At 40.4% G+C, this 25,952-nt stretch overlaps 1 protein-coding gene across 1 annotated transcript in view; it reads left to right on the plus strand.

The window, feature by feature from the left end:
- Positions 1-25,952, plus strand: part of NPAS3 (neuronal PAS domain protein 3) — an 875,944-nt gene that overhangs the window by 751,346 nt on the left and 98,646 nt on the right. Inside the window, exon 7 of the mRNA XM_054716524.1 lies at positions 6,697-6,871. Within this exon, the coding sequence (XP_054572499.1) occupies positions 6,697-6,871 (175 nt within the window). The remainder of the gene's footprint in view (positions 1-6,696; positions 6,872-25,952) is intronic.

The raw sequence follows: 25,952 nt of genomic DNA on the forward strand, positions 1-25,952 counted from the left end.
TTCCAATACTGTGTTGAATAGAAGTGGTAAAAGTGAGCATCTTTGTCCTATTCCTGATCTTAAAGAAATAGCTTTCAGCTTTTCACAGTTTTTAGCTGTGGTTTGTCATGTATGGTCTTTATTATGATGAGGAATATTCTCTCTATCCCCACATTGCTGAGAGTTTTTATTATAGAAAGATGCTAGATTTTGTCAAATGCTTTTCTACATAGACATGATCATATGACTTTTATCCTTTATTTCATTTATGTGTTGTATCATATTAATTGATTTGTGTATATTGAATTAATCTTGCATCCCAGGAATAAATTTCACTTGGTCATGATGTATTAACCTTTTAATGTATTGCTGGAATTGGTCTACTAATATTATGTTGAGAATTTCTGCATCTATATTCATCAGGAATATTGGTCTATAATTTTTTAATGCCCTTTGTCTGGTTTTAGAAGCAGGGTAATTCTGGCCTAATAAAATGGGCTTGGGGGCCTTTCCTCCTCCTCCACTTCTTAGACTACTTTGAGGATAGGTATTAATTCTTCTTTGAATGTTTGGTAAAATTCACCTGTAAAGCCATCTGTTCCAAGAATTTATTTGTTAGGAGTTTATTATTACTTATTCTATTTTTAGTAGTTATTGGTATGTTCAGATTTTCTATTTCTTCTTGATTCAGTCTTGTAAGATTGTTTCTAGGACTTTATCAATTTCTTTCAGGTTGTCCAATTAGTTGGCACATAACTGTCCATAGTATTTTCTTAAAATTATTTGTATTTCTGTGGTGTCATTTATCCCTTCTCCTCTTTCATTTCTGATTGTATTTATTTAGGTCTTCTTTCTCTCTGACTCTCTCTAATTTTTAATTTTTTTGGTGAGTCTGGTTTAAAAATCATCAATTTGCTTAGCTTTTCAAAGAACTGGCTCTTGGCTTCATTGATCCTTTGATTGATCATATATATATGACTCTCATTTGTTTATTTTCAGTCTGGTCTTTATTATTTTCTTTCTCACTTTGGGTTTTATTCTTCTTTTTCTAATGGTTCTAGGTGTAATTTTAAATTGTTTATATGATATTTTTCTTGTTTCTTAAGGTAGCCCTGTATAGCTATGAATTTCCCTCTTAGAATTGCTTTGGCTGTGTTTTATTGATTTGGGGTCATTCTGTTTTCATTTGTCTCAAGTTATCTTTTGATTTCTCTCTTTGTCTTTAACCTTTGGCATTTTAATTATGATGGGTGTTAATGTGGGCCTCCTTGGGTTCATCTTATTTGTGACTCTCTGTGCTTTCCATAAACTGTTGAAGGAAATATGTCTATTTCCTTCAACAGTTTATGGAAGTTTTCAGTCATTATTCCTTAAAATAGGTTTTCAATCCATTTCTTTCTCTCTTCTACTTTTGGTACCATATAGTGTGAATGTTGTCACATTTAATGTTGTCCCAGAACTCCCTTAAACTATCCTCTTTTTAAAAAAACTCTTTTTTTCCCTTTTTGCTCTTTTGAATTTTTTTTTTTTTGCTACCTTGTCTTCCAAATCACTGATTATGACATCTGCTTCATCGAATCTGCTATTGATTTCATCTAATGTATTCTTCATTTCAGTTATGATAGTCCTTATTTATGACTTTTTTTTAATGTTTTCTGTCTCTTTGTTGAAATTCTCACTGAGTTAATCTATTCTTTCCCTAAGTCCATTGAACATCCTTTTAACCAGTATTTTGAACTCTATCTGGTAGAATGCTTGTCTTCATTTTATTTTGTTCTTTTTCTGGATTTTTACTCTGCTCTTTCACTTGGGACATGTTTTTATTTTTTGTGTTTTTTTGTTTGTTTGTCTCTTCATTTTGTCTGAGTTTTTTCCTATGTACTAGGTAGTTCAGTTATGTCTCTCCGTTTTGGTAGAGTGGCCTTATGTGGTAGGTGTTCTGTGGGACCTGGTCACATAGTCTCCCTGTTCACCTCTGCTGGGTATTCCAGAGGTGTCCCTTATGTGGGTTGTGTGTGCCCTGCTGTTGTAGTCTATACCTGATTATTTTTGGCATCTCCGTATGTGGGATTGATCTTCAGGCTGACTGGCTGTGAGACCTGACTACAGCAGAGATGTGTTGTGCAGGGAATGGGGAATGGGGAATGATCCCACATTGCAGGAGTCACTTTAGTTGGGCTCTGCTGCCAACGAAGTTCACCTTCCAGGGGTATCATTTGTGAAGCTGTTTGGGTGATGCTCTGGTGCAGACCAAGTTCAGTTGCCACTTGTGTTCAGCCCAGTGCCAACTGGTAGGAACTACTAAGTGATCCACTGTTGGTAGCTACTGGGCTGGGCATAGAGGCACTTGGGAGAGGCTGTGATCTGAACTGAGGCTAGCTGCCACTTGTGCCAAGCTTGGGACGCTTTGGTGGGCACCACCACGTGAGCTGAGAGGAGCTGCCACTTTTTCAGGCTTATTGCTGCTTACTTGAAGCAACATTCCAAGCCAAGACTGGCAGCCACTTATGCCAGGTGTAGGGCCACCTGATGGGTGTTACAATGCAAGTTGAGACTGGTCACTTCTTATACGGGTTTAGAGCCACTAGCAAGAAGTACAGAGAATGCCAAGGCCAGCTGCTTCTTGTCCGAGGTTTGTGGACTTTTGAGAAATTTTAGGAAAGTGCACAACATGAACCTAGGCAGGTCTCTTATGTAGAAAAGCCACCAGAAGAGGTTTGGGCTGGACACATTAATTGGGTGTGGCAGGGCCTCAGGGAATCGCCAGGCAGGATAAAGGGTGTTAGCCAGGTTAATGGACAGCACAGATTTGGTGCCTGCCTGCACTGTGCCAGCTGAGTGGGAGGAGGGGTCAGCAAAGGAACAATTGCACCTGCCAGCCACTCTGTCCTTGGAAAGAGCTGCCCTGCCCTCCTGTCCTGGCCCTGGAGCTAGTCAATTTAGTTCCTCCCTGTATGTTGCTGGCACTTTTCAGGCTGATGCCCCTGGCTGGAGCCTAGAGTGAGTGAGTTTGTGAGCGAGTGAGTCTATGCCCAGGACCTTTACTAGTAAGTGGTCCTTTAAGAGGGCTCCTAGGTCTCCCGCAGCCCTCTGTCTCACTAAATGTAATCCCTGCTGGTTTTTTTATAGCCAGATGTTAAGGGGGCTCTTCTTCCCTGCACTGGAGTCTTGGGTGTGGGGCTGGGAACCCTCACGCCTTAGGAGGGGACCTGTATAGCCGAGACATCCCTCCCAATTCTTAATCACCACACCGTGGGCGTGGGACCAACATGTTCCACAAATCCACCTGTCTTGGTGTCACTTCTTTGTGTCTTTAGTTATGTGACTTCTCTTTGGGTAGTCTTTAGGTAATTCTGCATGATGGTTTTTCTACAATTTAGTTGTAATTTGTATGCGTCCATGGGAGGAGGTAAATTCAGCTTTTACCCACTTTGCCATCTTGACTGGAAGTCTGAGCTCCTCTATTCGTTACCTTCACTTTTATTCAGGAGATAACATTGAGCACCATGGAGAGAGGAGGCTGAGGGAAGGCGGCCTGGCAGTCCCCTGGGCTAAGGATGTTTTGCCATTGGACTCTTGGGCCAAAAGAAGGCACTAAAGTAGTTTTACTAAACTGGAAAACAAACCAGACACAGGTTTAGTGAGAAAAGTAGTAAACCGATAGTTAGCCACTGTGCATACAGCCCTGCTTCTACCATTAAACACCTGGGTAAACTTGAACAAGCCTTATAACTTGTCAGAACCATAAAGCTTCCACCTATTAAATGGGGGATATTAATGGATGTTTTTGAAAGTGTCTTCTAGCTCTAAAATTGAACTAGGTAATAAACAGCATGAGAAGTGTTGAAGATGAATATGGGATGTGATGATGATGATGTAAAATTAGGATGATCATACCAGTTTAAAAGATTGCTATGATGATCAGAGGAAAGAGTGAAAAGTTCTTGTATATAGTGGTAGGTAGCTGTGAAGATGGTTATTGTTATAGTTGAGGCTCTAAGCATGCATCTCTTCTGCTGCACCCCTTCCGACTAAAGTGATGTCCCAAAGTGACCACACAAACCCTCAGAACTCATCAAAGTTACACAGGAATATACATGTCTGTGTTTCATCCATTCTTAGCCTCCAAAGAGCAACAACAGCAGCAGGCATTCCTGTTCTGCTCATTTCGCACAAAGTGACTTTCTGTGCATGGTTTCCTTGGATTTTCAAAATTAGGCTTTGAGGCAGGTAAAGCAAGTTTTGTGGGGTTTTTTCCCAGCTCTCAGGCCCTGCCTTGCACTGGTGGAGTGGGGCTCCAGGGGGTGCTATCCATGTAGCGTGCCCACCCTCCCCCCAGCCAGAGTCCTGCAGAGCAGCTATACTGTTGCCTTTCAGAATAGGAAACTGAAGCCCAGAGAAGTTAAATGAGTTGTCTAAGGTCACACAGCAGAGGAGAAAAATAGTCTGATTTTCAAGTCAGGTTATGACCGCAAGTATTTTGTGCTTTCTCCTACACAAGGTCACACTATGTGACCTTGGCTACAACATATACATAAAGACTGTGGTAGGGTCAAATTCTCAGTGCCAACCTTTCTATCTAATATCGGCTCTGGGGTCTCTTGACCTCAGGATCTTATGAGATCATCGGAGGAGATGGTCCTCACTGGGCCACAGTGTGAGCTGGCACAGTGTGGCGCAGTCCTGTTCCAGATGTGCTGTTCTCAGGACATTATTCTGTGGAAAGGAAATGCCTGCACATCCAAGCAAACCAGGCCGTGGAGCCAGCCACCTACTCCTCCTCTCATTAGATCGGCTTACATGAATATTCAGCAACCAGGACCCCTAAAATTCTGCTGTATCTCCCACCTGTGTTGTCATCTTATCACAACCCATGGTCTGTGCCAAAAGCTACATTTCAGTATTAGAGAGAGGCTCGGAGTTTGAGGGAAGTGACAGAAATATTTATTAAAGTGGTGCACTTGGACTCCATGCAAAATGGAAAAGAGACTCCCTCATATCCACTAATCCCCAAACAAAATAACCATCAAGAAATATTAAAACACACATTTTATTAGTTTCATTTAATTTCCTAATTGCTCAAAGTCAGCTTACCCATTTACTGCTGTGTGAAATGCTTAGAGGCAAGGCGCACATTAAAGGGATTATTTCCATGTAATCCCTCCCTCCCAGAGGGTAGGAACTGATCACTTATGAATTCTGATTTACTCTCTGTAACAATATCAAATGGAGGAAATAGTTATTGTAAAATGATAGAGTCAGTAGTAGGGTAATACAGTAGGAGAGTGTAATTTAATAGCAGAGAGAAAGTACCTCATTTTCGGTAAAAGTTATGCGAGCCTTTTTCAGGAACACCTATTAACCAAACTGAATTTAGCCTCCCATTTTTCTGGCTGTACCTCTGTTCATTGATAGATGGCGAAGATGTGTAGCCTGTTAAGATTTTAATCAAATAGGGTCTGGGAGTAGATGTGATCATTTTCCCAGGACTTGGAGATCTGGAGCTAGTAATTGCTCTGGGCTTTGGCTCTCTGTGACAGCCCTCCTTCTCGCAGGAAAGAGTGCGGGCATTCAGGTGGAATCTGGAGGCGTGAGGCACATTACACAGGAAAGGCGATGAGGTAGGAAGGGGGTTTTAGGTAAATACCCACCAAGAAGCTGTGACACCCTGAACGGGCAGTTCCTGTGGCCCATCAGAGCTGGCCCGAGACCGTGCAGCTGCAGAGAGCTGGGCCACCCATTGTTCTGTTGCTGATACATCCCTCCCTGTCATGGTACCTATCACCCCACTACGCTAGTTTAGGAGCATGATTGCTATTCTTGGAAGGAAGGAAGGAAGGAAGTGCTACAGCATCAGAGGAGTACAGAGGTAAGGCCAATCCTTAGCAGCAATTTCTGGCCCCTCAGCACCGAGATAGGCAGTTTCTCCATTTCAGGCTGAGCTCCCTCTGATATTTCATATTCATCCTCTACCTTCAGAGTCAGCCTAATACAAAGAGTCCACAAAATAAAACATTTTAAAGCCCTCAAGGAGATTTGTACCATGAATTTTATTAGATTGAAGGCAAAACAAGCTGATACCAGCAGAAAAAAACAAAATGGCTGCTGCAGACCCCAGCTGACCTCTTTTGCGTGGAAAATTCTCCATGTGATTACAGAGCTAATGAGTAATATTTAATGAAAACATTATGCCTTTGCATATATTTGTAAGCAGCACTTCTCCCATTTAAATTTACATAGAAATAAGCTGATATGTATAAATACGCATCTTGGGAATCTGTGTGCTTTAAGGAAAACACTCATCTGCTATCTCTGGCTATTTCTATACCAAGCTCCAACTTCTCAACAGAAAACTGTAGAATTCAGTCAATCATCCGCTTGACACCCAACACGCGAGCATTTGATGATGCGTGGATAAAACAGCTGAACTCCGGGCAGACTCACCCACATTTCACAGGATGTTTGGGCTTTATGCAAACAACAGTGTATGAGAAAAAAACTGTCCTAAACAATTGCTAAATAAATACACGTGGAAAAAAAAAATCTTTCCATTTCAAGAATCCTTAAGCATTTGAGGATAATGACTTAGAATCACGATTGTTTCTGGGGGCTGTGTATATTTCCTTTTCTGCTCAGAATCTGAATCACAGTGGTCCTGAATGTGACATTGAAAGCCTGTGACACCTCTCTTTCCCACTCTTTCTCTTCCCCCTGTAGGTGGAGCTGACAGGCAGCAGCGTCTTTGACTATGTCCACCCCGGGGACCACGTGGAGATGGCAGAGCAGCTGGGCATGAAGCTCCCACCTGGGCGGGGTCTCCTCTCCCAGGGTACCACTGAGGACGGAGCCAGCTCAGCATCTTCCTCCTCCCAGTCAGAGACCCCCGAGCCAGGTGGGAATTGCAATCCCAACGTGTGGGTTGGTGGGCAGGACCTTTGCCAATGATTGCACACCGGTTGCCGGTGTGAAGAGATTATAAATAGGTTTAGTGGTATTTAACAATTCCATGCAGCTTTCTGTCCCATGCAGTAATTAAATAAAGGAGAGATTTGAAAATAAGGAGACATTTTAATAAGTATAATCCAGGGATCTGATTTCAGTTGAACAATAAATATAGAAGGCACTAGTGCCTTTAGTTTCATTGTCATATTATTGGAGGGAAAGGTTCAGATTGGGAGAGCCCTCTTCCTTTTATTGTTACCGTGGCTAAATGTAATGCACTTATTTATTATTCAGCAAAATCTGTAGCAGAGACTTTTTGAATATTAGCTTACAGAGAATTAAAAGTATGCGGGACTTGCAGAAATCTCAATTTCTTTTTTGGTAAGCATCAGAAGGTACTTGAAAGATGTGAACAGATAAATTAGGGCTAAAAAGAAAACAGAAATGGCTACATTTTAAACTGCCTTTCTACCCTCAGTATTTAATTAGATCAATTGTATAGAGGAATGAACAGAGGTGACATTCCTCATTGGGATTCCTTCCAGGACTCTTATAGACTTTGCATTCAGAATGTTCCCATTTTCATTGTGTTGTACTGATGATAATTTAAGTATTAGGGGAAAATCCATTTATAAATTAAACAAAATGACTTGATATCCATCAGTCCCCTAGTTCATCAAGCTGTTCAAACACGGGGAAGATTGGCTGGTCGGCCTGGGTCTTCCGAGAGCGCTGGTAATTAGATCTGCGAAGGATTTATTCTTTGCTGATTGGGGCTTTAAATTAATTGAAGTTCCACATTTGTGGTTTTGTCCTTTTTGTACTTTTTTAGAGGAGATATTTCATATTCTTGTGTGGTGGAGTGCTTGGCCAAGCAGCACTGGTTTAAATGTTAATTTTTCTCATGAGAAGTTTAAGATTTTTAATGAATCAAGGCCTGATTTGAAGTGCAAAGTTTTATTTGCTTGTTTAAGAAATTATTTTTGCACTCTAAAGATGCTTTTACTTTACTTGATATGCTGTTTTAAAACAGATTCACAACACAAAAGCATTTTATAGAAATAAAACCAAAAAAAGCTCTAAAAATTACCACTGAAATAACTACATACTTCTAAGGAAATATTTTAATTTGACCTGCTTATAAATAATCACAGCATGTTTGTTCACACAGATGGGGACAAACATATTTGTCCTTTTTGGAAAATAATTTAATTCCATCTAGAACCAATCTATGTTTCCTCGTTTAAGTCACCTGCAGCTTGTAGGGCAGTAACTGTACCACAAGTGAGCATCCTTCTTCAGTGAGCTCCACGCCTGAGAAAGAGAGTAGTTAAGACTGCTCTTTATTACTTACAAATGGCAATTTGGGGGGGGGGGTCATATATTCTTATAGCATTGCTCACTGACTTTACTGAATAGATGTGTTGGTGAGCTCATTGGAACTGCTTTTTCAGTCATTAGGATGTTCACATCTGGGCAGATGGAGAAGAATGCACATGCACATACATAGTTTTCTATTCCTTCATGTGGACTGGGAGAGGGGAGCCTGGGTTGCTCAGGAAAATCACTCAGTGTGTAAGAATTCAAGTTTATAAATCTTCATGTGAACTAAAGCCTTAGAAATGTGGACTTTATTTCCCTGAATCACAAACTCTCGGTTTAAGTAGGATTTTCAACAATCCTTTCATCTGATCTCCAACCTATGAGCAGGCAAAACCGACAGATAATCTTCCACTCTCTGCTAGAACTTGCTCCTGATGGGAAGCTAAGCAACATACTAGGCTACCCACTCTTTTGGGGAGCAGCTCTAATAGAAATTATCCCTAACATGGAGCCAGAATCTACGTTGATGTAGCTTCTCCTTCTGATCCAAGGTCTACCCTCTGAGACCACATTTCAGATTTACTCCTTTCTGCCCATCATAACCTCTCAAATATATGAAATCACTTACACCAAATGCTCCTTCCTCCTGCCTGCCTTCCTTTCCGGGTCAAACAGCCTAATTCCACAGCCATTATGCATGTTCCTAAGACTCTCTCCACCCTAGTCACCCTCCCCTGGCTGTGCTCCAGTTTGTGGTGACCCTAGAAAAATATGAGTGTAGGAACTAAGTGTGGCCCTCGAGATGTATTCTGATGAGTACAAAGCAGAGGGACTGTGGCCTTCCTCCATTCACGCTGCTGTCCTGTTCACACCACCTGTGGTGGAACTAGGTCTTCTTAGTAGCCCACTGACACTGCTGATTCACCCTGAGCTTGATGTCTCCACAAACACAAACACGTTGAGGGCGACTGTCACTTGGGAAAGACTTCGATCGGGAGGGAAAATATCCACAGCCTGTGAACCAGTTCTGCTGGGATCTCCTAAGCTAGAGTCCAAATCACACTGGTTTAAGTCGCATATAGAGCTCGGCTAGCCCCGTGCCTTCTCTGCAGCACAGCTGGCAGGTGCACTGTGAGCCCTCAGTCCTCACTGGGCATCTTTTCATTCTGGGTTGTAGAATCGCATGTCCCCCTTACACTTGTGTTGTCATTTAACAATTGAGGTGTGATTGAAAATTTACTTGGGTCTCTTTCTCCTGCTGTCTTGAGCCACGCTAACTAGTAAAATCAAAAACTCTGCTTTCTAAGCACACTCCTTAGCAACCTGGGCTCATTAGCGACCGTCGCATAAGAAGGTTTCTCTCCCTTGATGGAGAGTGTCTCTCCTGCCATTAGAGAAGGTTAAACAACGTACTTTGCTTTAAAAGTCTGCAGTGTGGGTTCTTTTCCATCTTTGGCTTGAAAAGGCAATTAGACTGACGGCTCAAATACTGAGAAGCGGGGTGGGGTGCTCCCTTTAGCTGGAGATCCTCACTAATGCAGATCATGGCTCCAAGGGAATTACTTTAAAAGTTCATGTCAGGCACTACGTCCCAAAGCTGCTTATGTTTCTTAAAAGCTGGAAGAATTTTAACAAGATTTCCTAATTCCTAATAACACGGAGGAACATTTCTGAAGAGTGTTCTTCGTTGCATCATCATCTTTTAAACTCCGGTAAAACACAGATTCTTTTTTAAATAATAGTGTAATGTGGTTGGAAAGGGATATCAATATGTGATGATTATGAAAATGAGGGGACTAGTAGGTAGGAAAATTTTCAGAAGCCCCGATGTGTTCAGTGTAGCATTACTAAATGACTGAAATCTAAACAACATTTGGCATAATAATAAAAGGAAGCAAGTGACTAAACCAGCCTAAGAGGCATGGGACAGTGCCATGATAGGAATTCTTTTTCTTTGAACTGCCAGTCCTTTGATTGTCTTGTCTTCAACCAGCCTCAAGATGATGAGAGAGGAAAAAAAATCTGTAGACTGGACAGCAAACCCAGATAAATATTTTATGTGTATGCACATTTCTTAATAGTTTAGTAACATCTTTCTTTTAGGGAACTCCTAAGGCAGTTGTACGAAAAATAAATAGGTGGCCAAAAGTTATGGGGTTCCGGTGTGCCTGTCTGGAGCTGTCCCCGGGTTTTGGGGGAGACTGCTGTGTGCTGTCCCCCAGGCTCCTGCGCCCTGAGGAGCACAGAGCCTCCGGGCGTGATGTGTGGGTGGGTCGTCTTCTTTTTGTGGGTCTGTGTGAACCTTTTCATCACTCTTAATGATTCTGTAATCTTGGGGTTATGAGTGCTACCCTCTTACTAAATTTCAATGCTGTATCTTTTAGACATTTAATAAGCAGAAGAGCGGCTCTTCTAAGAAGTCCTAGAGGAACTTTGAAAATCTCCCTATTTTGGCAGCAAAGAGTAATATTCCTTAGGTTAGGTCATAACATTGTTGTGTTTCACGCCTTCCTCCTTCTTACTAAAACAGGTTGGTTTTTCTCCAGTTATAAAATTAATTCAATTCGTGGTAAAAAAAAAATCCAGAGAATACAGGAAACAAAAAGCAACCAACGTGACATTACCCCCAAATAACCCCGTGTGTGTGCTCTATGTCCATCCTTCCAGGTTTGTTTCTGCTCCTGTACACATGTCCAGTCATGTAGTGGGGTTCCTTTCTTTGCTTAAATATCATAGCATACGTGCTTCTGGTACTTATTCACTTTCCCTGTCGTGTTTCTCACTGTAACCGAAAATGTCCTCTCTGTCTCCAGTGGTTTGTGTCCCACTAGCTAACAATCAGTTCCCAGCTACAGGACCACTGTCAGGAGTAATGTGCCTGGGTCTTGCTTTGGAGGGGATTCAGTCAGGACGAGAGGTTCTTGCAGCTTATTGAATGGGTGCAAGCTCATAGAGGGAGAAATCAATACTGCACCAGGATTTAGACAATTTAGCAAAATGTATGAGACAGTACTTTTGGTGAAGAATAACTACAGCAACACCGTTAACCATTTGTTGTCTAAAAATAGAGGTTAAGTTCCAAGCAGATCTAGCTTGTTTGATGTGGTGAGGGCTGGGGGGGGGGGGTGGGGGGGTGTGGTGAAGATAATCATTGCAGTAGAATGATCTTTATGCTATTACGCCTACTGAATGTCCTGGATATTTTAAAGGCAAGCAAAATTGAAGCAGTTGAGTACTTGGCTGGCTGGAAATAATCTGCCTTTTCTACATATGCCTCTGTGCTATGGTCAATTTGATCATCTCCTGATTCTACACAGGAGCTCTAATCTTCTGAAATCATTAGACAATTTTCACAAGTGATATAATTAGAGGAACAGATGAATGTAAAAAACTGTCTGAGGTTCAAATCAATATTTTTGTCTCAAAAACTGCTTAGATATGAGATACACTCGTACTTTCATGGGTGAATTATCTACCATCGGATATAGGGTCGTTGGGGGTGCAGGGTTCTTTTCTTCTTATTATTGGTTCAAGTTTCCTATCAATGAACTGAATTTAGAAGTCAGGCAAGGGGAAACCATCTTCCTAACCCCACATCCAACCCCAGTCCCCAGACAATGTGACTGTATCTACAGCACTTTCTGCTGTACTGCAAATGTCAAACAGAAGGTGTAATGGATTTAATATTAGTGCTGGCCAAGGTGTTGAGGGAGCTGTTAATAATGACACTCCAGTTATTGATCTGAAGCCTTTAAAAATCAAAGAAAAGTGAGAGATCTCCTGCTGGGGAAAGGCACACGGTGACTGGTTTTTATTGCCAATATATTTCTGCATGTAGAATGGCAACTTTTTGGAATTATGTTATCACCATTAATCTCTGTGAGATTTTTGGAGTCATTATATGGTAAGATAATATCATGGAGACTGTTCCGCATGCTAATGCTAAGAGATCAGGCCAAGTTCTTTCAGATATAAATAGTGTGGTAACTATGACATTCAAGTTGGCAAATGGAAGGTTTATTAGCACTTGATTTATTCTCGATGACAATGTTGGATCCACTGGAAGTGTAAAATACAACTGTATAGTCACTAGGACAGCTCACCACTGCTGCCTTTTAAAAACTCTGATTATAAGCCATAGTGACTCACTTCAGATGGAAATGAATTTTGTTCTTGCAATTAGTGTACCTTTTTAGGAAACCGGTGATTCTTCAATCTGAGTGGCAGTTTGTATGCGATGAAATTTCTGCTTTCCATAGTCCCCAACAAATAAATGAAATTAAAATGTATAATTTATGTTGAATGTTTATCAAACTGTAAACACACATTGAATTCTTTTCCATATTCATATAATATCAGCAAAGATAAATCCATCAGATAATGTACCACGGTTACCTCTCATGAATTGAGTAGGAAATGCCTCTGTCCTGCAGCTGTAGCAATGGTCCAGATACGTGCACCATCCCCACACTGGCTGCCTCCTGGGAACCCCAGGTGCACATGGATGTGTCACATGTCATAGTCAGAAAGCAGCCTAGCAAAAACTAATATTTTCATAACCCAAAGGGATCATCAGTTTGGCATAAAAACTCAGTTTTTATCCAAAACTTATAAAAATTATTTCTTTTCCTTAGCTATATCATTGTTATTTTAAAATGAAATAGAAAAGGCCTTTCACCCCTCAATGATAATGACATATATGCTCCAAAAATAAGCCAGTACCATTACAAGGACATCCTGGCCACATTCAAAAGGCTTCTTTGGCCTCACAAAAGCTACCTGATGCAGTGCCATTTTTTCATGCAGAAAGTAGTCTATTCCCTAATGTCACCTTTATTCCCAGCTAAGCTAAAGAAGATCACCTGGAACATCCCCAGAAGGGGATAAATATTTCCCGACGCTCTCTTCTGGTGTGCAAGGCCTAGGCACGCTTGTCACCTTTTCCTGTGTATGCTCACGCTTTTTAGTGTGCTTGTCTGTGTACAATGAGAACATTTGCAAGCAAGCAACCTTGTACTTTTAGGACCTTGTCCGAGGGAAGTAAAGGAAAGTAAGGTAAAATCTCTTTCGTCCCACAAGGCTCTGCTGGCCCAGTGCCTGAGCTCCGCCCTTCCAGGCCAGTTCCCAGAATGCACAGCGGCATCCTTTGAGACCCAACAGGCTGACCTGTGAGAATCTGTGTTGAAGATTCACGTAGCTACAGAAGGGCAGCCTCCCTCTTATTTGCAGAGATGTTGGAGCTCAGCATAGTTCTGTATGACATTCTGAAACATTTTCTTCCAAAATTTAGAAGTCACAGTGGTTGTGACTCCAAAAAGTGCAGCTTTTATATAAATTAATACAGTGGTATTTACAGGGTAGCAAATGGTTTGTCCAAAAATAGAAGCACAGGCCTCTTATCAGAATACACAATAGGTTCACTCAGTTTCTATGTAGCATTTTTTTCCTAAACCTATTGAAGGTTTAGAAAATCAATTTTTTAAACCCATTATTTTTAAGTTGTTCCATATAGCTTTTCAGGTCATAATTTTGACTTTTCTTTACCTGTGGTGATAAGGGGTTCATTTTCAGAGTTTCTAAAATGAAACCCAAGATAAATTGTTCTTCCCCATTAAAAAAAAAATGTGGTAGTCTTTGTCATTGGACAATTAAAAATTGTAGTTTCTACTTCTGTAACTTTCATCTTGAACAAAGCACAAGTTACTTGCTTTTAATACATAGCACTGCAAAGAAATTTCATCCCTGTCCAAATTATAGCATTCTGAATTCTTCTGCACTTAAGAGCAGTCTGGCGAAGGATCGGTTACCTGGCATTGACTGAGCTTTGCAGGGTGCACAGATCAGAAGAGGCAGAACTGGCTGGGAACCATTTCCACCCCTAGTGAGCAATTTACTCATGATTGCTTGGGGAAAATGCTGGAAATATTGCTTCTGTGTAAAGTTTGCAACTTCCAGTTGTCAGCTCTTTGCCAAGCAGTTTTATCCTGAGTATAACTTTAGCAGCAAAGTGTACTCAGACCACTGTGATAATGGTTGGCATTCATATCCAGCTTGATGTATGCAGAGCACAGAAACTGCTAATCACAGAAGTTAATTCACACCCTGTCCCTCTGAGGCAGGTCAGTGTGTTATCCTTATTTTACAGATGAGGGGAAAGTGATGGAAATTCGAAGTGGCTTGCCCCAAACACAGGTTAGTTTATCAGCCAAGATTAGAGTTAAGGGTACAAAATTAGGGACAGCGTAGATGGGAAGCCTAGGAACTAGATGGAGAAAGGAGATAGGACCCTGGTAGGAATCAAACCAGAGGAATTTTCTCCAAGAAGCTTCTGAAGTCCAGAGAGAACCCTACTAACCCTGTCTGTGCGTATTTCATTGGGCTAAAACATCTTTTTTTTTTTTTAAATACAGTCTCTCACTTAGGACTAAAACTATCTAATCCATTCTTCTGCCTTCCTCCCTCCGTTGAAACTCCAGTGGCATCTGAATTAATTATGGGCACAATTCAGCCCTGAGTCCCTTGGTCCCATTAGGTGCATGCCTCCTCCGCCAGGAGCACAGCCAGATTGTCTCTGCATTTGCTCTGCTCCACCTTGGCCAGTGCTGGGCCAGGCTCCCTGCAGCTTCTCTGAGCGCCTCCTTTCAAAACCAGTCCCCCAAGGCAGGCCTGAGATGGAAAAAAAACAAGAAGAGCAGGGCATCCAGCAGGGGGTGTCATATCCTCCTGGAGGCATCTGCTCATGAAACACAATCACGGGTTTCTTGGGACCCAGGGGAAACATCAGCCAACTACTGTTGGTTGACAAAGCAGCCAGAGAGAGAACTTGTATCTTCTAATTGTTTTTAACCAAAGTGAATTCTCTTTCAAAATGCAGGCCTACCTGATAAGAGGGAGTGTCTGTGATTCAGTAACCACTGAGTACATGTCTGCCATGGGTGGGGCATTATAAGAAGCACTGAGGGAACAGAGATGAAGGCTCCTGCCTTCGGGAGCAGACCATCATGTGAGGGAGAGAGTGTGTTAATACAATGCAGCCGTGTGACGACCACAATCAGGGCGCTCTAGCGTACGAGTAGGGTAGGTTATATTACAATCTGCTGCTCTTGCCAGACTAGCTCAGGTTTGAAACTGCAACCCTGAAATTAACAGCCCAGGAGCACTGCTTCTTTGGAAGCAAATTGCCTTGACATACCCAGACATACATGAACCATGACTGTCAGGGACTTAGAAGTACATTGTCAAGGGTTTTATGAGTTTGTTTGTTTGGCCTTAAAAATGCCTGCTGTATGATAGGTTCTGGGGAATATTACTTCCTCTGACTATTGATCTCCCTGGCTGCAAAGAAGGGTTGGAAGGGCAGGGGGCATCCTGCGTCCTTTCCTTAATACTAGGCTGGCTTGACTGACTGAAGTTCAGGAAATGCTGGCTTTGGAAACTGAACTGACTCTTTCAAAGCTCTTTCTACTCAAGGTAGAACTTTTTGCAAATACTCTAACATTAATGGTAATATTAATAGTTTTCATTATGCTTTACCTATATGTTCCAATTATAATAATAGGCATGTTTTAAGTAATTTATTTCTCAAAATGACCCTATATCAAAATTAGAGATGGTAAAAGGCTAGCGCCACACCAATGCAGACTGTGGCCCTAGGATCTTTTTTGTTGTAAGGACTTTGCTAGGTGCTTACAGAGAACACAAAAGGTAGAAGCTGTGACACCTGCCCTTAGAAAACGGGTCATCATCAGGTTTATACACAGTCAACAACCAGAGGAAAAAAGAAGAGTGATCATGCTGCTCTCTCACTTGAGGCATAAAAAAAGGCAATTAGGGTAAGAAATCAGGGAAAGGCTCAATTATCGTGGGTGGCTTTGATGAGGGCTGACTTGCATGCCCCGCATGGAAACCAACCTAAAAGGTAGAGATGATCACCCAGAGACCCATCCCAGTAGCACTGGGCAGGCAGGAAGGAGCCCTGTCTTCCTCACTGAAGCAAAGGTTCATGGAGCCAGATCTTGGAGGAGCAGGACTGCCAGGGAAAAGCACCTGAGATTCGTATGATAAGTTCTTAGTACAACTCATTAAACAGAGCAGTGACCCAATAAAAACATTATTTGATCACTTGTAAATACAGAAGTAAATTTTGAATTTGGAAGGATCCTCCCTTGGGGAGGGTGATACTGTACAACTACCTATGGACTCCTGAATGCCTTAGACAACCGAGCTACTAATATTCACTGCTTGGTCACCAAGTGTCAGGCACTCTGCTAAGCCCATTATATGTGTTGCCTCTTTCATTTCTCACAAAATACTATAAAGAAGGAATCATTATTTTCCCCAATTTACAGATGAAGGAACAACAACAACAAAAAAAGGAGAGTTTCTATTTAACTTAGAAAAATCATACAGGTGGAGAGCTTAGGATTTGAACCCAAGCAACCTGGGACCAGAGTTTCCATCCTTAACCTTTCCACCACGCTGCTTCTCAATAGCCATCTAACCTCCACCTGGACCACCAGCTGGGGGCACTCTCCATCCTTCCTAAGCAGCTCTGTTAGAATAGTCCTTCTGAGGTTACGCTGATTCCTATCCACAAGTAACTTATGTTCACTGAACTTAATACCTGTTCCTTTATTTTTTGCAAGAATGTGCAGGATGTGTTGAGTAGAGTTGACTGGAAGCAAAGGAAACCATTCCAAAGGCCATTTCTTTAATTCAGAAGCGAGTGAGTAGACCTGGAGAAGAAGTATTAAGAGGCCTTGAAAAAGAGAGGAATGATGACTTGAAACTAAGGTGATAGAAAAGGGTAGAAATTTACCTCATGGTCATTTGTTAGCCAGGAGCTAATTATGCAAGCCTCAAGCTTCCACATAATTAGGATTGATGATACCATCTGCCTACTTTTACTTTTTTATCAGTTGGTAATAAAATCTGGAAAATTTTGGAAATTACATATGCTATTGATCATAAGACAGAAAGATGTAAATTCTCTAGGGTTCAAAGCTTCCCCTCTCTATGGTTTATTAAAGTGTATCCTGTGTCTTTGGCAAAATATCAGTCTGCTTGTCAGTGCCTCTCACTTGTCCGGGGATATCCTCTTCAAATAAAAACGCCAGTAAGAGCCATGGTAAAACTGGTGACATCACAAAGAATTAAAAGTCTCCTCTCCTGTGTCCAGCCACCTCCTTATTAAACAGAGAGAGAGAGTTGGCAGAGTGGGTAGGACACTTCTGTAAAAGCAAGAGAGGTGCCCAGATGCCCTGGCCGTAGGACCTAAATAAATAAATTAATAAATAAACTCATTCCCCATAGGCCACCAAGCAGTCATGAGATGTTAATGACTTTTAGTCACTGCCAACCTGGACAAAATTCTGCCAATGACCTATGGGTGACAGAATCTATATGTCCCATTACCAATCCCCTGAGCCATCTAGTCGCCCCTGACAAGGCATTTTATCATACCCAGCACAGTGCAGCACAATAGTCCAAATTCCTCTACATCAAACTACCTTTTTCTACTGTCTAAAATAAAAGAGCACTTTGAAGAGGGGCCGAAGACCTCAGTCCTCAATATGAGAGCAATGGCAATTAAAAAAAAAAAAAAAACTTTTGGAAGAAGTTCCACATGGGTATATAGAAACGCACTGAGTGATTTTTAAAAATTCCAATAGTTTTCATCATGTTTATTTCACGGCACATTTGATTCTGCCTCTGGATATTTAGTAAACTGACATATCTTGAAGTTCCATTAAAAAAGTCATTAGTTTTAGTTTAACATTTGTATAAAGCTGATTCGTTAAACCCATGGCGCTTTCTTTCCTAGCTTGTTTTTAAGTGTCATAAATAAATGACTTAAATGTCCCACAAGACAAATGTTCTTTAATCATCTAATGCACTCATTTATCCTAAGCCTTAACCTTAGTCCTAAATTAAGTCTGTTGCAAAAACATAACTTCATCTACAAACACCCATCAATCCTACATGCTTTTGATAAGCACATTTTAAAAACATAAACAATCAGACAGTTGTCAATCTGGGTGAAGCCTAGCCCCATTTAAGAGTTATTTGCCAGGAGCCATGTTTCATGCCCACGCCACCAATAGAATTTTAAGAGAATGGCTGGTATTCAGGCCTTTGCTGAGAGTTCGTATTGTGAAACGGGAGTGGGGATACGGCTTACCAGAGCATAAAATGAAACAAAGACAAAACAAAAGATAAGCCTTATTCCACATCTGATACATTCTGTTTTATTTGTTTGGGGAAACTACTAGAACTTTGACCATGTTGTAAATGCATTAACATTTCATGATCACATATTTAGTAAATCGCATGCCATGCCTTTGATTAATTTTCATTTGTTCATGGTCCTAAAACTCTGTCAAAGAAATCAGGCTGCCCAGAGCTTCTACATGAGTAATGATCACCGAAAGGTTTGGTGCAAGGAGAAATGAAGTGAAAGTTTAATGGAATAAACACTTGACTAAATTGGGTACTTAATACCTCATAACTAAGAATTGACATAGTTTGCTGAAATCTTATCTTTGACAGCTTCTATGCTTAATTCTGAATTAATCTGCATGTTTTTCATTTACCGATGGTACCGTTATACAGTAGAGCAAAGATAATCTTCCCGTTTTTCCACTGGCTTCAGAATTATTGCCAAGGAGCCCCTGAGGGTTGTTGGATGCTCTGCCCCATCCCCCCACTGGGGCTTTAAAATTTTTTAAAAATAGATAAGAGCATTCAGCAAATAGCTAGATTGAGAATAAACTCAAAAATTATCACCTGGGCCCTTCCTCTGGCACAATTTGTCAAATCTGCTGATAGAAAACAAATTCTATTCATAAAGATTTCATTTGGGGTGGGGGGGGACTCTTGTGATTTGGTAGCAATTCAATTATAGTTTTGTGAGATAGTGAGCCCGGAGAGAGGATCCAGACTGACAAGAAATATGACAGGACAGTTACAGAGTGTTTATGCAATTAAACTTTCACTGACAATACCTGCAGAATGATGAATGCGTGGGCGGAGGTGTGTGAGCGCAGGCAATGCCCCACAAGTATCGCCCATTTTTCATTATTACACAACTGTTCAGATCTTTCAAGAACAGCCTGAAGTGAGGTGGGAAAGAGAGTGCTGTTCTGCAGCATGTTAACCAAATGCCTTTTTTTCTCATTCCCTCCCTCCAACCGGTCTTGATGTGCCAGGTGATAAAAGAACATCTATTTTAGAAAAATGTTTCAAAAAGATTAAGATTTCCCTTGCACTTGATATATATTAATTTTGGACACCAAAAGAGCGTTTTATTTTTTTTTTTCTATCTGCAACTTTATATCACTTCCTCACCGACAGAATAGTGCAAAATTAAACTGTTGGGTTATTCATTTTATGCAAGCAGGTGCAAAGGGCACTATAAAAGTAGGATTTTACTGAAGGTAGATTAAGAAAGAAAAGAGAAACTTAAAGGCCTTTTGTAGAGAACCACAGCGGCTTACAGAGGAGATTAATTTGGTTGGGCAATGGCTGCATTATAGTGCCTCTGTCTTCCCAGGCTATGATCTATGAAATCAGGAAAGTTACAGGGCTTCAGAGCCTCTAAAAGACTACGTGGGCTTTTTCAGATTGTTAACAACCCTTATTTGGTGTCTGATGTGAGAAAGTTGTTTTGTGTGTGTGTGATTTTTCGTTTTTAAACCAGCATTGAAAGTATATGGATGTCTTAAAAGCAGCTTGAATTTAATGTGTGTAGTCCTCACCTTGGCAAAGCCAGCAGTGCCCAGATAAAGACTGAGCCAATGGCAAAGCCGTTCAGACCCCAGAGCTCGGATGATTCATTGTGCTGAGGGACGGAGAAAGCCTCTCCAGCCTGTGGCACAAAGATGCAAAGGGTTGAAGTGAAAACCACACGTCTTTCCTTAATATCCATACATCTCTTTAAATTAATGGGAATCTCCCTCTGGTAAGCACTATACTGTTGTCTGTGTCTATGCATCTTTGAGGGAAAGGGTGTGAGGGAAGTAGAAGAGGGTCAATGGGGGGAGGGGGAATAAACTAATTAGAATTTACTTGAGGAGAGAAAATTATATCTATCCTCAAGCCATTCACTCATTCATTTGGACTGCTGGTAAGCTGTTATGGATATGTTATTTGGTTTGGTATTGTTTTGTTTAATGGTTGAAGCTCCTTTGTTAACATTCATATCTGCTTTGGGGACATTAAAAACCTTGAACTTTGACTTAGAAATATTCAGTTGCTATGGCCAAGCCCCGTTACCGCTTCCTAGAGTTGGGTCCAGACCACAGGCAGAGGCTACTGTTGCGTGCCCACTGAGATGGCTGCTTTCCTGGACTGAGCCTGTGACTCAATGCCGAGCTCCCGCGTGCCCATGTGGAGATTATTATAAACCTCACTCACATCTAGACATTCTGTTTACACAATCCCATCAATTGGATAAATTCAATGAAATAGCTGCCACTTCAGTATCAGCAAAAATCAGTCAATTATATTTGTATTACAAGTGGGCTGACCACACGATTCTGTCAAAATGACCAGTTCAGAAAGCCTGTATAAGCCGTGGTCTAAATATAAGGGTTTCTTATAATCCTCTCTTTTACCAAAAAGCTGCCCTCTATTATATCCTCAAAAAAATCTTTGATTTTTGTCAAATGTGATTGTTAATATGCACTAAAATTAATAGTTAAGAAAATATTGTTTCCACATTACTTAGGTGTTAAAATTACACAGTGGTGTTCCTTTATTTTCAAAAACCAAACCTAATCCTGTTAATTCAAAGTGAATAACAAACAGGACTAAGACTTTCTCCCAAGTTGTTACATTTATTCAACCTGCTTGTGTTTTGTTCTTCATCATAATTATTTCCAAGTCAAATCTGCACTGATTTCCTTGCGGACCCGTGTACCTCTGACTAACTTAAAGAATTGAGCTGGGATAATTCACACAATTCCTCGGGGGTCATGTTCACTGTTTTTTTTCAAGGACATTTTTATTACAAAGCTGATGAAATTTGCATATTAATTCATTTCTTTCAATTTTTTAAGATTAAATGTTGTCAACATGTATCAGTGCAAGGCTCTGACAGTGCTGATGAAATGGGTCAGTCAAGCTTGAACATTTAGAGTAATGCAGCCATCTGCAACCCCTTAGCCCCTTGTGGAGCTCTGTGCTACCATTGTAACTTGATTAAAAAAAAGTTTTATTCAATGCAAGATATTAAAACATTATCTAAGAAATGATATGTGTTAGTCTCCCCATTTACTCAGAATGAGAATTTGACAACAAAATGTATCCAAGGAGATCCTTGCTGACTTGGAGTTAGTGATCTGTCAGTCTTAATTAAACCATGATCAAGAAAACCCCCCAAAAGTTTTAAATTTGCTGAAGGGAACTTAGGAGAGAACTTGAGTTTCCTCTCCTGGTGAGACTGAATAGTCTGTGTTCTAGGAAAGCTGTGAGAAAGGGGAGAGCTGATAGTGTCAAAGATCTGTTGTGACTTATTTCCCAGTGTCCTCAGGGGCAAACCTGCCCTTCCTTTTAGACACAGCTAATAAACATGAAGGTTCTTTGGTCACAGCTAAAGCCCCCCCCAAAATTGTACCAGTATTTACGTGGAGATCTTCATTTCTGTCCACATATCCAACTGGAACATTAAGCTGTATTGATTTTCCCAATTTCCTTATAGGCAAAAACATACTTCCAACAGACACTCTCAAAGAGCAAGCCGACTTAAGTGGAAATCCCTTTAAGAGTTGCATTGCCTTTCTATGTGATCCCTGATAGCCTTTCCAGCTTGCTTATTTCTCCGTGTAGAAGTCTCTTTGCAATGTACATACCTCCAGTAGATTCCACAGGCCTTGCAAAGGAAAACAATGTTGGTCTGGCTGCTGAGCTTGAGTAGCAAGGAATCCTACCACCACATCACTTCATCTGGCCATCCTACTAACATAAGCACCTCCATAGCATGAAAAGGCCCTGCCTGTGCCTTGAGGTCTTGAAAAGACCTCACAGAACCACATGACCCAACTTTGCAACTCCTGTCTCTGCTTGCAGATGGTCACCTCTAGGGAACTTCTGTAGTAGTTCACAGTGTTTTAAAAAATAAAAAAGTATTTTCTTTGAATATAACTTATAGGTAAGTCTGGTCACATACTACCCACATTAGACTCTAATGGTCAAGGTTTTCATCCTTTAACAATATATGTACACTGGTTCATGCCTAAGGAGAACATTCTCCAATATATGTCCAACACAATTAGGTAGAAAAGTTTGTTATCCAAAGTGAAAAAAATAAATTAACAGAGTAAGAAGGGAACGACAGAAAGAGATGGTAGTCTCAGAAATGGTTTTATCTTGATTTTGAATTAAACTCCCAAACACATATTGGATTGAAAAATCAAAATCAGACTTCACATTGTCAAGTTGGAAAATGTCAGATATGAAATATTTAAACTGTAGAATACAGTCTTCGACTTTGGGTTATAAAACTTTAATTTTGTGAGTTGGTAGCACTCCAATAGTTCAATATTTTTAATTCTACAAATCCATGTTTATTAACTTTCAAGGTTTAAACAGTATCACCAAGTCTATTGAAACTAAATTATTCTGACTTGTGAGAGCTATAGGGTAGCTATAATTTGTTTTCTGTTTCTACATAAGTGACAAAGACAAAAGAAAGAACAAATAAAAGGAATTGATTGCCACACAATCCCTTTTTATACTTTCAAAGTGACCTAAAACTCTACCTGATGATTAAAGCAAAGAATCAAGCCTGCAGTTTTAATTATGGGGTTTTCCTGCATAAGTCAGGAGGTGCTTAGATAGGGCTACCCTTATGTCATTTAAAAAATGCCTTCTATAACATTATTGCTGGGGAGCTAACCGTATTCCCCTCAAAGAAGAATATTGCCTTCTTATCTCCTTATTTAGGAAGTATGAACTGGGTATCCTTACAATGGTTTTTAAAACCTCTACCTCAATTTCATGATTAAAGGAGAATACCAAATTTATTTGCTAATAGAAGTGATAACTTTTCATCTTCCTCCAGTTAGTGCTCTTTTCTTGTAACTCCCCAAGCACTTCTTTGCTATTCCTGGTAATTATCTAACATGTCACTGTTGATTTATTTAGCATTTGTCAACACCTACTATGTGCTAAGAAAATGAAGTCCTTTAATGGGATGGTTGTGATATCACAGAAACAGCTCTACCCTGGGAGAGAGAAATCCACATTACACCCCCGGCTCTGTCTCTACCAGCGGGCTCCCCTTAAACTTGTATTTCCACCATTTGAACTGCCTTCCTTCCCCACAAAATGGGGTATTTACTCCTGGGGTTCCTGGAAGGTATTACAGACATAATATGAAAGTGCTTTAAAAAAAAAAACACCTGAAGTGTTTTAAACAGCTTACTAGAGAAACACATTTGGTAAATAGTGCAGCAGGAGTCTTTTGAGGTTATCCTGTGATTTTCCTGTTCTTCCAGATGAACACTGGTCTCTTGGATTTTTCACACTCTAAAATCATATCCATAGCAGCTGCTGTTGACTTCAACATCCAAGTTAGATTATCCAACATGGTTTTGATGAAATTTATTCCTCCACCTAACTTAATCTGTGTGTAATTTAGTTTGCTGCCAGGGAAGGAAAGTACATTTGCTGTAAACCCAAACTCCTGGTTGCTAGCAAGAAAACTCAGTATGTTTTGTTTATTGCTTTTGCTCCATATATAATGTATATGACTTTGTGAAGATTTGGTCGGGGAGGAGAGGTTGAGGAGTCCCCCTTGCTTCCTGAATCTGCTGATCACGTGCTGCCAAAGCCTCACCTATGCCTGAGTTACCCAAATCAACTTGGAATACCAAGTTACTGTCCCAGGGGCTATTTTCTCTGCAAATGTATGAGCTTCCAATCCCTGTTTCTTTTGGATACATCCACTGATGGGTCTTGTTGGGTTTCACAAAGTCTTGTCTTTCTTCTACTTCATGCCTATGAAGCCATCTACTGCCATCCTGGGTTCCATGTTCTCCAACTTTAGAATGCAGGAGGATCTTGTTCAAAATGAAGATTCTTCTCACCATCCCTGGATATCCTGACACCTGGTTATACCACTGAACCTTTTCTGAGCCACCTTTTTATCTTTATAAACCCGTTTCCCATGTCAATGAGGTGCAGTCCTGGTCCCCTTCTCTGAGGGCCAAATTTGCCCGGGCAGCCGGCACTCACATAGCCAGAGCTCATGCCGCAGACCATCCAGGGGTTGGGTGAGCTTTTGTTGTTGGAATGACTGCAAGTTAGGGTGAACAGGTTTTGGGTTATTTATTCTCCAACTCAAAAAACCTTGGTTTCTTTTTTGTTGTTGTTGTTGTTTGACATATAACTTATGAGGGGCGGGGAGAAGTTGAAGGCAATATGTTCATGGTATCAATTCAAATAGAAATTCAATCTCTAATGATGCTAGTGAAATAAACAACTAATCCATTCTCCAAAAATATCCAGATCAGACTGAACCTTAATCAGTCTTCTCAAGTGGTGATGGGGAAGTATGGTAAACTGATACCCAAAGTGATTGTAGAGACGTACACTTTAAAGTTGTAATTTATCCACAAACCTACTAAAGCTTCATGAATAAGCACATCTATCACATGACCATGTGTACCCAAAACACTATAGAATTATCTTTTCTTTTTCTCTATAATATACTGATTTATTTAACATATGGGTCTATTAATGGTAGTAAGTGACACTTTAATGAGAGATTGTTAATTTGTTAAGAATTGTATAGGTAGTTCTTCAACCTAGCAAAGGCAGGGTAACTGGTTTTTTCCCCCTTAATGTGTCTTTCTCTCAAATGGGTACAATTATAAGTGACTATTAGAACTTTTCATTCTGAAAGAACTCCCTATGCTTAATATTTAAGAAGAATGTCTTCTTGCTACTGTACTTGGAGTGAATAAAAACTTGTCTTGCAATGTATATACTCACTGTTTGCAAAGCCCCGAGCCTGAGCTGCACACCAAGATGGTAAAAGACAGGTTACACAAGCCGAGAAAGAACTACAAGGTGCCAATAGACATTACAGGGTTGATGTCTAGAATTTCTAGAAGAGAAATGTATATTAGATGGTCTTATTCCCCTTTTGATTAGGAAATAGCATAAAAGGAAGTGTTTTTAATTATGAGTAAGCAATCTGTGGCATTCACCATTGAACTGGGCAGTTTCTACACTCGTTAAGAAGGAGATAAAGTCTTGGTTATTTCATTCATCAAAGCTTATCTTGCTTCAAGAGATGGATCTCATTAAAGGGACTCTCCAGCCCTCAGAAGGTGGTCACAGGCCACCACAGGAATATCTTATGCTGTGAAAGAATTTTATTCCCCCAAGGAGATAAATCATATTTCTAGAACTTAAAAAAAAATTGTCTCATCATTTTAAGTATCCATCTTGCTTTTCAGGTTATTCTGAATTGGTGGTCACCTACCCCTAAATGTTAGCTTTAAATTTTCTCCCTCAAGACACATTTCACAAAGGTACCTTAAATATTCTAGTAGAAGTTCCTATTTAAAAAATAATCCTTTGCAGGGGAAAAAAAAAATATACGAAAATTCATTGCAAGTTTTTTGCTATTTCAAAAATAAATAGTCTGTAATTAATCTGCAATGCAACTTGGCAAAATTATACCCATAGGCTAAATATTA

The sequence above is a fragment of the Eptesicus fuscus genome, chromosome 5 (genome assembly GCF_027574615.1).
Source record: "Eptesicus fuscus isolate TK198812 chromosome 5, DD_ASM_mEF_20220401, whole genome shotgun sequence".
Classification (NCBI taxonomy): Eukaryota; Metazoa; Chordata; class Mammalia; order Chiroptera; family Vespertilionidae; genus Eptesicus; species Eptesicus fuscus.